The sequence below is a fragment of the Atractosteus spatula genome, chromosome 4 (assembly GCF_055471065.1).
Source record: "Atractosteus spatula isolate fAtrSpa1 chromosome 4, fAtrSpa1.hap1, whole genome shotgun sequence".
NCBI classification, from domain to species: domain Eukaryota; kingdom Metazoa; phylum Chordata; class Actinopteri; order Semionotiformes; family Lepisosteidae; genus Atractosteus; species Atractosteus spatula.
The window spans coordinates 18052317-18064643 of NC_142709.1; the positions used below are offsets into that span (position 1 = coordinate 18052317).

The window sequence follows — 12327 nt, forward strand, 5'->3', positions numbered from 1 at the left end:
CATTTTACATTTACATTAGCAATGTAATATCATTTCAATTAATGGCAATTACCCCTATTCTTAGAGACTGCTGAAAATGTTTTCTTATTGGCCTAAGAATACTTCTTGTATCCACTAAGTACATTTCATAGAATACAATTAAGCTCTGGAGATGTGTCTAATGTGCTTCTAGTATGTGTAACAGTTCTACACTAATATTATACTATATAGATGTTTGTGTTTGCTCAGGCTAAAGCATTTTGTCCATTTCATCCTTTCTAAACATATGACTGAAATACTTGTTCAAACACCAAATACATCAGCCATTTCCTTTTTATCACCTATACATCTCCCATTTTCCCCTTGGAGACACCGAAGGATTTTTTTTTCTGTTTAAGCCTCTATTGCAATATTCCTTTTAGTCTTTCTTAACCTTTTTAATATATATTATAACCTGTGTTGTAGTTCATGATATTCCTTTTCTATAACTGGATCTTCCAGTTTTTTAATGTTTTAGAAAGTGTTTTCTTTCTTCTTATATTATTCATTGATTTATTTGGTTCTTTGGGCCAGTGCTTACTTGACATCAATTTACTAACTTATGTGATGAATATGTTTTATGTTTCCATCAGAATATCTTTCAACTGTTGCAATTTATTGTGTATTAATTCCACATCTATTCTGTCCCATTTGGCTTCTCTTTAACCTTGTCTCATTCCTTAATAGCCTGCATCCCAGAAATTGTCAACTTTGCCTTAGATTCTACATAGACTATATTATGATTACAATTCCATAAGTATTATATCACTTCTAGTATATTTTGATAGTTTGTAAGATTTGAATGTCCTTATGTGCATGCTAGAATGACTTCCTTCTGTAGATGCTCCTATAGATCTTTAACAGAACTTCATATTTTCTTATCACATTGGCCTTTTTAATTGACAGATCCCTGCCTATAACTTTTTAAACAAGCAGAATGATTTGTTTTGATACCATGTTTTTGTTTAGATCACACTATCATTACTTCACTTAAGAGTGTAATGGCTGTGGGCAGTGGATTGTAATAAACATATTAAACTATTATTCATGCATTCACATTTCTCCACATATTAAGCCCAAGGAAAATGTAATAGGAAAATTAAGAGGGGGGTTTAAGAGAGTAAATGTTTAGGTACATATGCACATACATGTACTAAATAAGATAACCAAAGAAACACATTTTATGTTGAATTAGCCTTTTTTATTTCAAAATAGAAAGACTTAAAAAAATTGAAACATGTGTTCTGTACAAGGTACACATTATATTAATAACAAAGGAAATCAGAATCATGATACTGCAAAATATGAACTACAAAGCAGTTCTTTTCTGGTGTCTTGAACTTGTTGCTAGGATACTTCATTTTGTATTAAAAGGGTATGATTATCTGTTATATAATAGGAATTACACATTTGAAATGCAGGTCTGACAATACATTGCTTGGCCATCCAACGTCACAACATTGTCTCTGACCTTAGCAATCCAAAAAAGATTATATACAATGAATAGTGTATATTGTGTTATTCATATTTAATTGAATCTGGAAGGCAAGTATGTTTAAGCACATAGTTTCAAAAGAGAGAACTACAGTGAATTACCAATGTGGAGGTATCTACAGTAAAATATCAGGCAATATTTCTCATCTTTAGAACAAAATAATATGCCACAATGTCTATAATTTATATTGGTTTATCTTTCCACCAATATTTTAACTTATTTTTTTTATAAGTTTAAAAGATGCTTTTCATTTCAAAGATGTTTGATGTAAATGTTAGTACATCTGCTGTTCTAACACTGTAACATAGGAAAGGCTTTAAATGTACTAGTTTAAATTATTGGTTCTTCCAAATCTATTTTTAAATGTTAATTTGACTCTTATTCGTGTCATGTCTTCAAACGCTGCTCTTTATTATACTCAAGAAAATCCAGTGGGTTTTTTTGTCACTGCTCATCCAAAAGAAATAGAAATTTGATATAACGCAAAAAAAGAAATTGAACAAACCAGCATAATCGTTGTACTATTAATGCCTATTAAACCAAAATTAGAATTACAATAATGTTATTGATTCAAAACCACAGTTCTGCTCAAGCCTGTGGCGTCACTGGTACACATGTAACTACAGCTAACAAATAGTCCCAGTTGCTGTTGGGGTTTTTTTTTTCTTAAAAATGCGTTGAATGCAAAATATAGTCATCATAAGTATTTTATTACAAAAAAAAGTTTTAAATTGCTGTGTACGGGACTATCGCATTTCTCCCCTTGTCACGGAGTAAATGTTACAATGTGACAGAGCAGAGTAACATCTTAACATTTTTAATAATTATCCCAGTCAGAGCCGTCATCGTATACAAATGGGGGCAATTAAAGGGCTTTAAAACAAGCATGTATGAATCTAGCAAGGAAGTAAGAACGAGATTTACGGTACCCTTGTTTTCAGAGAGGGATTCTACCAGCAGGTGACGTCATCGACATCCTCTCTTGGATGTGCTCCTTATAGGGGTTGACATTTATCACGTGGCGGAGCCTTAGGAAGAGCGTAGCGGAGGGGAGAGAAGTCAACGAGGCCACCGAGAGGGAAAGCGAAATAAATAAGGGGCCGAGGAACACAAATCGAATGCACAATTTCCCAGATTGAGAGCAACAGTAAATATTCCCTAACTCCCTGCACTTTTTCCCAAGGAGTCTTATAAATTGGATGAGAGATTATGGATGATGTCTACCATTACACTCGCAGTCTTGTCTGGGAAGAACTGGTAGGTGTTTTTCTCTTCACTTTTGGGGAAGACTTGAAATTCACTGGCTTTAGATTGGATCACTCGATTGTATCCGTTTCTCTTGTTTTTCGCTGTTAAATATAATAAATATGTATGCTTTTTTTTTAAAAAGGTAAATATTTTGCAACCTTATTTCGCTAGAAACTGCTTTGATTTCCGAGAGCGAAATGCTTCTTCATGTCATAGGTCTGAGTTTACTTTTGTGATGGAAGAAAATTTGCAAACCAAAGTGAAAGATGGGTCTTACAGTGAGCAAAGCGCAGTCTCGGCGCACGTGCTGCGGTGATGTCCTGTGAAAGACACTATATTCCAATAAAGGTTGTTATCATTATAAAAACTCAGGGAGCACCGGTCTCCGAAACTCAAACGATGGCGAGATTTGAGTTTTTAACCTTTTTGCTGATGGACAGTAGTGATAGCAGGACTGTTGTACACTGCAGGACTGCGGTAGCACACAGGTGATGGGTGCAGAATTTGGTCTTGTCGTACGCTATTGTGTAACACAGCTGACTTTCATTGCTGAACAGGTTTTCAAACGGGTGGTTGTCATGACTTAAATCTACATTTTGAATGCCGTAAAATAAGAATGATGTAAATTCTTCTTATCCATCGGTATTTAAAGAATTATTGTGCTGTGAAATGTTTGGCCGTGAAATCCCTGTCTTGCATTAGAAATAGAAGCTCCGATCTAATGACATTAATAAATGAAGGAGTGTTTTACTCCCAGATGTAGACCAAAAAGCGCCTGGGCGTTTCATAGCCAGAACGTCCTGCTGGTAGTACTATTGTTCTTGCTGCTATCGAGACTCGTGTGTCCATACAGTACCATGATCCCGATGAGTGTGCTGGAGATTTACTGGAACGGTCTGCTATTGGGGAATCTCGAAAAAGAGGAAATTCAGCATGCACCAATACAGTATATATTGAACAAACCGACTAAATAGGACTTGTACAGTATTTGATGAGGGTGGGGTTGTTTTCCGAATTTACCGGTCGTCTGACTGAGACATTTTTAAACCGTGAAATGTTTTACTTCCACACCGAGGTCGCGGTTTTCTTCATTTTCAATTATTTACTATTTCCAATCCTACCCAAAAACGTTAGTATTGTTTAGTTGTGCACGCGTTATTTCACTGCTTTTGCATTTCCAACGCTCATATTTTGATTTAATATACAGTGGGTCTTTGTGCATTATTTGCCCGGTAGTAATTTATACCCCCAATGCATCTCTTCAAAAGTGTGTTTGTGTGCAAATGTGTAAGCAATTCCTTATTATTAACACTGCTGTAGCAACTTCACTAACTTTAAAAGTACAACGCACATACTGTAGGTCATTATGTGTTGGGGGGAAAAAAAGACAGCCCATTCCACTTGGATGGTGTTCCTAGTTTTAGTTTTTTTGTTTTTTAAAAAAAGAATGCAGATTATTTTTGAAAATTCAGCCTCGGGAACATCACAAGCACTGTGTATGTGATCTGCCTCGCTGTTTCTGTGCTATAAGCGTAGTACCAGCTGGTTAAAACCGATGAATAAATGGCGAGAATCAATTGCCCCCGTCGTTATCATACTTTTTTCACACACAGTTTGCGTTCGAAATCGGTCCTGTAAATGCACGAACGTTTTGTAATGAGCAAAGAATCTCGGGTTTTGCATGATAATAATTATCAATGTGACACGTACTGTATGAAATAACTTTTTGTCTATTATCTTTTAACTTTTAACAAGGCGATCAGCAAATCCACGTTTGTCCAGTATTCTGTTTAAAGTTCTAAACTTATATACTTTTTTAAAAGCCTTATCTAAAAAGAGACCGTATTTCTGCCATAGTGGTGGTTCTGATGCTTCTGAAGGACTGAACAGGATGCAGTTGTTGGAAAACAAGCCAAACAAAAATTCCTAATTTAAAGCAGCTGAATATCGCAACGTTTCACAAAAATAAAACTATTGAGGCGAATAAACATCTCTAAAACTAAAAGTACCTTAAAAAGACAAAGAATGTGAATCAATACAACTACACAAAGTGATAGATTCTATTCTAACATGCAAAAGAAGACATTAAACGAAAGAAGAAAAAATAATTTACAAAGCAGAATGACTTATTAATTATAAAAGACGTCGAAGAAAATATCTACAGATGTTTTGTAGATATCTTTGTGGGATTCACCTCTTAGTTATTGCAGTAAAACAATACATTCATTTGTAGCGATGCTGTAGTTTGATATAGCATTTACAGTATGTTATTTATTGTGTAAGTTATTTATTGTATCTTCTGTGAACAATATATCAGATCATTTACCTTTCAAGGATACATTTAAAAATTGAAACCAAACGTTGCTTTTTGTAGTGTAACCGTAAAAGTCAGCTTTGGATAACATGACCTATTAATTATTTTTATGCGTATTAATAAGTTTACGAAAACAATCCAAATTTATGGAGCATAACAAACGTTACGACAGATTTCAGCCTCGTACGTCTGCCTACCGAGAGTTTACCAAACGCAAGTTCGTGCAACTTTTTTTTTTCTTCGAGCGACTTTTGTTTCCCTCTCTTCTGAGTGGAAATTAAAGATCGAACTACTGTACAGTAGTAGCCCGTCCCGATACACTCTTCTTTTCGTACAACCACTAGGGTCTGCTACAGAGATTTCCTCCAGTCTTCGACTTGGTGGGAGAGACAGCAGCGACAGTCTGTGTAGACTGTAAAATAAACACATCTGAGAGCAAGCTTTGCGGAGTAAATGCATAACAAACAAATATGGCAATTTCCCATACGGTCCATTGTTGTTTCAGTGTTTTCAAATAGGTAAAAAGGGGGAGGGAGGAGGGGGGGGGGTTGACTCTCTGTGACAGAAGGTAGTGAAAGATGGCGGCGAAGAGAGCCGCTTTTCAGCCGCTGTCCAGCTCTCGCGTCCCGGAGAGGAAGGGAGCGGCTGGCCGCACTAAGGCTAACCCCGAGTGGTGTGCTTCTTCTACCCACCAGGAGTCAGAGAAGGGAGCGCCTGCCGCTGCGGGGATTGCCGGCACCGGGATGCAGCATCATGGAATTGGGGCGGTCGGGGGACCTGGACCGGTAGACGAGTCGTCGGATAGCGAAGGAGAACAAGAAGGGCCCCAGAAACTCATCAGGAAAGTGTCCACCTCCGGCCAGATTAGAAGTAAGGTAAGGAACAGTACTGTTCATAAATCTGATGGACGAGGGAAGCCGAATAAAATTCTTATGTAAATTTACATCTGGACTGTTTTTTTTTGTGTGTGTGAAGTGGGTATTATTGTAAAGGATAACTTGTTTCCCAAGATAAACTGTTGAATGCAGTGTTGAAACAGCTTTTTGCAAGCAGTGTGAGAAGGGATTACAGGACTAAATCGTTATTTTTTTTAATTTAAAGGTCTTTTAATTGTCGCACCCTGATCTAAAGTTTTAAGGTTTGGCGATTTCCGTTTATAAATAAAAAGGGCGGAATAGTACGATAAATATTAGAATAGTTTTTAATTGTAAAAACATTAGATATAAACAGAAATAATAGTACATAAATACGGTGGGATTTCTTTTTTACTTACGGGTACAGTGAATCTAATCTGTTATTTTTGAAATTTCGTTACAAAAATGTTGTTTTCAGTGAGTTATCTTAAGTTATAGGATGCTTACAGACATTACTGAAGCCTCTCAGAAATTAAATACAAATGAAAACCTTTAAAAGACCGTACTGTGGTTTAACAATCAACCCGTGTAGAGCTTTGGATCACAGTGCAAATAAATAGAAATTGGACAAATAAAGTGCAATAAGATGTTTTTGCAACAAATGAGTACTGTAAAGTAGTGTTTCATAGTACCAAGCAACACGTCTGTAAGAAAACTGTAAGAAACTTTTAAAAAATCCTTATAGATGAAATATGGATTCATATTAATTGTATACAAACAGATTTAGAAGTGTTTGATTTAAAGAAACGCAATTAGTACAATAATGAAAGTTGACCGTAAATTTAAAAGGATCAGGATATTTAGACTTTGGACACTTAAAGTATTTATTTCCACTTTTTAAAAATACGATATAGACACTATATATGTCAAATGATTGGAGGTCACACTATTTATGTACAGTAGATGAATATAGCATGATTTGCAAATAAGGCTTCTATTGCCAGGAAGAAAGGTAAATCCAATTAATTCCTTTGCTTTGAAAATATATAAGTCAGAACTGGCACTAGAGAAAGGTGTGTTTGTGTGTAGCGTTGCATAATGCAAATGTAATAAGGGCCAGCTACGATAACTTTGAAATGAACGGTATTTACCTTGAAATGTGGAGTGTGTGGGTACCTGTGCAATGTCTTGTTACTACAGTTCAGTAAATGAGATACCAGGCGTAATCCCTATATTGCATGTGATTATCAATGCGATTTAGGAGTGTATAGTAATCCGGGAGGCTCTGCAGGGATAGAGCAGCTGTTCTTGTGGAAAACTGGAATATTGACTCTGTGTGGCTGATTGATTGATGCAATAAAGGACTTCCAGGCTGACATTTCCAGGAGCTGTACCCGATGACCAACAGAGAAGAAGTGTGTCTTTGACTTAAGGCTTTTTCATGTAACAAATGTAAACGGTCTTTTCTTTGTATGTGTAGACATCTTCGGAAGATCAGAAAAAATCAATTGGAAGTCCCTGTTGTAAAAACTATGATATGGAAGCAGATTATCACTGGTATAATAAGCTTGTGCCATGGCACAGTTATCGGTACTTTGTGTGGACTTTTTGGAAAGTGTGGTGTTCTGGTGCGTTTTTCTTTGTCCATTGGATAAGGCTATTAAACACTCCTGATATAGGAGAATATTCGATGGCACATTTTAGCAGAATTTTTTTCTGCTAAAATATTTTATAATGATTTTTAGTCCCTTTTAGGGACTTTAGTAATTTAATTTAGAAATATAAAAATCCTCAATTTCAATGATGGTAATGATATTACCCATTTGTAGAGCGGGGCAGTCTCTTCGCTTAATGTGAGTGAAGCACTTTTCTCAAGGGTACAACAGGAGTGTCTGACCTGGAACTTGAACTCACAGTCCTCCAGTCTGAAGTCCAGAGCTGTAACTGTTACTTCCCACCTCTTTACAATAATCTTCCATTTCGCTAGACAATGAAACTAGGGTAGACTATTTTGCCCATTTAACCAACCAGCAGGGTGGCACAGCGGCACACTGATCAGCATTGCTGCCTTGCAGTGCTGGGGCCATGGGTTCAATTTCTGGGGTGCTGTCTACATGGAGTTTGTATGTTGTCCCCGTGTTTGTGTGGGCCCCCTCTGGGTGCTCCAGTTGCCTCCCACAGTCCAAAGACATACGGTGTGTTATTTGGTTTCTGTTAAATTGGTGTGAGTGTGTATGTGTTTTTTTTTGTGTGTCCTGCCTTGTGCCTGTTGCTTGCTGGTATAGGCTCTGGCTCCCTCGCCACACTGTATTGGATAAATCGACCAGAATCGGGATGGATGGTTGTTGGTATCTGATTGACCCGATCCCTTTGTTTCTTGAAGACTCCCATGGTATCAGTTTCAAAAACGGGGCTCTTTCAGCAGCCTTGCAGAAAAAAAAACGTTTCTTGTTTAATTTCAGAGGTTGAGAAAAGTAAACGATTTTGGAAAGGTCTGTAGCAGCTGATCTGAGTTTTTGAAGTTTGCTTTCTTCTGCAACTGTTGGATTAGGCAGTGTAGTAGCTGATCTTAGTTTCTGAAGTTTGCTTTCATCTGCAACTGTTGGATTAAGCAGTGTCTTTAGGAAGAGTGGTCATGTTTTTTCATATTTCCTAAAGTCACGCGGGTCATCTTAGGAACACTATGGTTGTCACTCTTACTATTTCCACTACCCATTCGTGTTGTACAGATCTCCATTGAACAGATCCTAGAGCCATGATGGGGGAAGATCTGCAATCGTTTGACACGGCTGCCTTTCTCAGACATGTTTTGCCGGCCCTGTATTAGGTTGTCAACTCTCGCTGTTCCACACGTGACGCAGGCGTGCCCTGTTTTTCGATGGGGTCCCACTGGACCTTGTCGTCAATGTGTACTTTGCTCCTAGTGGAGAATCGGCTTTGATGGCGGCTCACGTTTACCCTCCTTAGGCTGTGCTGGGCCTCTCCTGCACCATGACAACCCCGTCAAGGACACCGAGCTGCGAAAGGCTGCAAGTGGAGCCAAATGTAGACGTGGGGTCATAATAAACAATGCTTGTTTTTAAAATAGCAGCAGAAGCTCACGCCTCACTTTACTTTCTGAGGTGTGAACATTTAGTCAGTTACGAGAAGAGAAGCACACTTTAATGTTAGGTTTTGTCTAGTGTCACTAATATTGACGCTGTTTCACGTCTTCATTATGTATGTTTTTATACAGAGCTTAGCGTGGCAGAGCATGTATATAATGGATAGAACTATTGCATTTTTGTTTAGATTCCTGGAATATTTCTGACTTTTTCGTAGTGTGTAAATTTTCGCCTGATTTGCCATACCTTCAACTGCTGTATCAGCCATCCTAAACGCAATTCTAAACGTGTTGAACAAGTCACTTTATCGTGATGCTCTCTTACTGGATCCTCTAAAACTGTGCTTAGGGACTTACAAGGTATTCTGCAGCTAGAATCCTGACTAGGTCTCATGCCAGTGATCACGTTACTCCTGTCTCAGAGTCCTTGCATTGGCTTCCTGTTGATTTGATTTCAATATCCTTCTGCTTCCATTTAAGGCTCTACACAGTGTGGGTCCTCAGTATCTATCTGGTATGTTATCTGTCCTCTCACCAGAATCACTGGTTCTGGTTTACTGTGTATGTCCACTGTCTGCAATCTGTGAGTGATGTCCCCTTTCAGGTTGCTTTATCTTATAGCTCTAGAAAACCAAGCAAAACATAGCTTAGGGACCCTGCAACATCAGTTGCTTTAACATCGAGTGCAAAGACATACTTTGCAAGAAAGCTTTTTTGTTATTGTTCTATTTCCTGCATCCACTTTGTTTTCGGGGTTTTGTAATTGCCTTTATTTTATGAAATGTGATTTTTATGCATCGTGGAGCATACATTTCAAACAATAGCTTTTAAAGGAACAGCATATAATATTCTTGTTTTGTGAGTGGGTACCTTGTAATCCTCATGGGTGAGTGTGATATATGGAGAAATGAAAAGTGGCATCACTGATCCATTTACCCATACATATTTTCCAGGAACAAGACAGTTGTAATGGAGTGTGAGAGTAAAAAAGAGTTTTATGACCACGAGTGACTTACAGAAATTAAGTATATACATTTTTAAACATAATTTACAGGGACAAAATAAATCAAGGGTTTATGCGGAGGACGTAAATCCAATTTAAATGATATCAGTCTCAACTAGACATACTGCTAGGCCTGCTCTACTTTAACTACAAAGCTATAAATAAGTTTCCATTGTCCAACAAGGAAAGATCCACTCAATTATTCACTTGTGCTTTACACTCCTACTGTATTATTTAACAAAGACTATATTTGGAGACTTGCAGCTCTTGTTCTTGAAAAGGTGGGGGGAGTGCTTGCTTTTCTAATGCTAATTAGTGATTAAGTAAAACCACAGGAGTAAATAACAGTGACAAAGAGCAGTAACGTCACCTGTCTTCAGGCTGTCCAATAAACAGCTATGTATCAAAAACAAAATATGGAATATTGGTTTGCAATTTGCTATCCATTGTTTGGAAAATGTTTTAAAAGCATTTGAATTTTACTGTTTTTTACAGTTACACAATACTTCCTTCAGTATTTTGCCTTAAGAAGACTTACAACACAGACGCAGAGAAAAAGACTTACACAAGACCATTGTGGTAATTTTACACGTTTCATGTGCTGAGAATATTAAAACCCTAATTTATCTGTATTACCGACTGTTGCAGCAAGTTCAATATTGAAAGTTTCTGAAAGTTAAGTTACTTATAGTTTAAATGTGAAATATGAGCTCTGTTTTATTTAATTACACAAGGTGCTGATTTTCAGCTGTTGTTAGACAAGATAGTTTCAGTGGTGAAGCATACCAAAGAGGTGTACAGTAAATTGGTGTAATTTGTGCTTCTGAGGAATGAAGTGCATAACATTTCATATAAATGTTGTTTGGAGTTTGTCTAAAAATATTGAAATTGGGAAATGTGCTAAGGCTTTGAGTAAGAAGCTACTCTGTCCTTTTTCTGTTGAATAACATGATTGTTCTTTTACCACATACTGTACCTGATATTCCTGCATGCAGCAACTCTCAAAGAGGTCCTGCTTGCATCTGCTGTGTGAGAATGAGAGTCTTCTGAGTTTTTCTGCTTGGTCTTTATAGAGGAACAGTCATTAATAGGCACCAAAAGAAACCATTTACTGTATGTGCATCTCCAACCTGAATTTTTGAACAAACAAAATTGTCTTTACCTTGGATGAGTGAGGTTCTAGTATTCAGTCCTGTGTGATAGTGTGAAATAAATCTTGCCAACACCCACCCCCCCAGCTAGTTTCCACACCATCTGTCCGTACTGTAGGGGCATCTCTGCATATCGCAGTGCAGCAGGAAGAGAACAGCAAACCAGAAAGGGAGGCTGCTGAAATGTTTTACTCTTGTACAGGAGTGGCTTTAGGCCTGTGGTTAATCATGCACAGACTAGTTCAATGTAAGGATTTGGTTAACACATTACAACAGAAGGGTGTTACGGTGGCACTGTGGTTAGCGTTGCTGCCTCGCATCGCCGGGACTCTGTGGGTTCAGTTCCATTCCAGACCTGGAATTCTAGGATTCTCCCTGTGTGGATTTTGTATGTTCTATATGTGTGCTCCGATTTCCTCCCACCAGAACCCAAAGGCTGGGTTGATTGGCTTCTGGGAAAACTGGTCCAGGTGTGTGTGTGTGTCTGTGTGTATATGATGGAATGGCGTCTCATCCAGGGTGTACCCTGCCTTGCGCCCGTTTCTTGTCCGGGATGGGCTCCGGCTCCCCCACACCCCTGAATGGGAAGAAACAGTTAGAAAATGGACAGAATGGATCATGACAGAGGCATCCCTTTTCCAATTATGTCATAGAGGGGCCAGACTTTCTTGACAACAAAGGGCTGTGGTTCAGTTTTCATGTACTGTAAATCAAAGTGTGTACGTTTAGTCATCCACCAAAGTGACGTACAGGCCAGGCCTGTTGTTATAGTTCACCTTTTGTTGAGGACAGTCCACACCAGTTTGTAACGTAAGGGCAGCGCCTTGCTCAGCTCAGGGCTCACTAGCGCTGCTGAGCAGTCCAGCTATCGTGTGTGTTTAACCGCAGGGGTGCAGTGACACTTTTTTTTATGAGTTGCCGACTCCATGGCAACGATCAGCAATATCTTCATCTAGCTAATGGGCTCGCAAAAAGAATCCCGGACAGCAGCACTTCGGGAAGTATTTCATTAACGTTTGCGTCTATTTAAAAAAAAAAAGTAGTGGTGACTTTTTTAAACCTTTTCTGTTTTAATGATATCTGGTGAACATGTTGTTTCTGCACTTAATAAACATCTTGATGCGCTGGAAGCATAATTACT

The 12327-nt window shown here is 38.1% G+C and overlaps 1 protein-coding gene across 4 annotated transcripts in view; it reads left to right on the top strand.

The window, feature by feature from the left end:
- The first annotated feature begins 2596 nt into the window (after positions 1 to 2596).
- The window catches only part of dgkh (diacylglycerol kinase, eta), a 101879-nt gene continuing 92148 nt past the window's right edge, over positions 2597 to 12327 (top strand). For 3 of the 4 annotated variants that reach the window (XM_088913408.1, XM_088913412.1, XM_088913410.1), the window contains exon 1: positions 5654 to 5950. In XM_088913408.1, coding sequence (XP_088769534.1) covers positions 5654 to 5950 — 297 coding nt within the window. Of the gene's footprint in view, positions 2771 to 5653; positions 5951 to 12327 lie in introns of those variants that run through there. The other variant, XM_088913411.1, reaches the window with a different exon arrangement.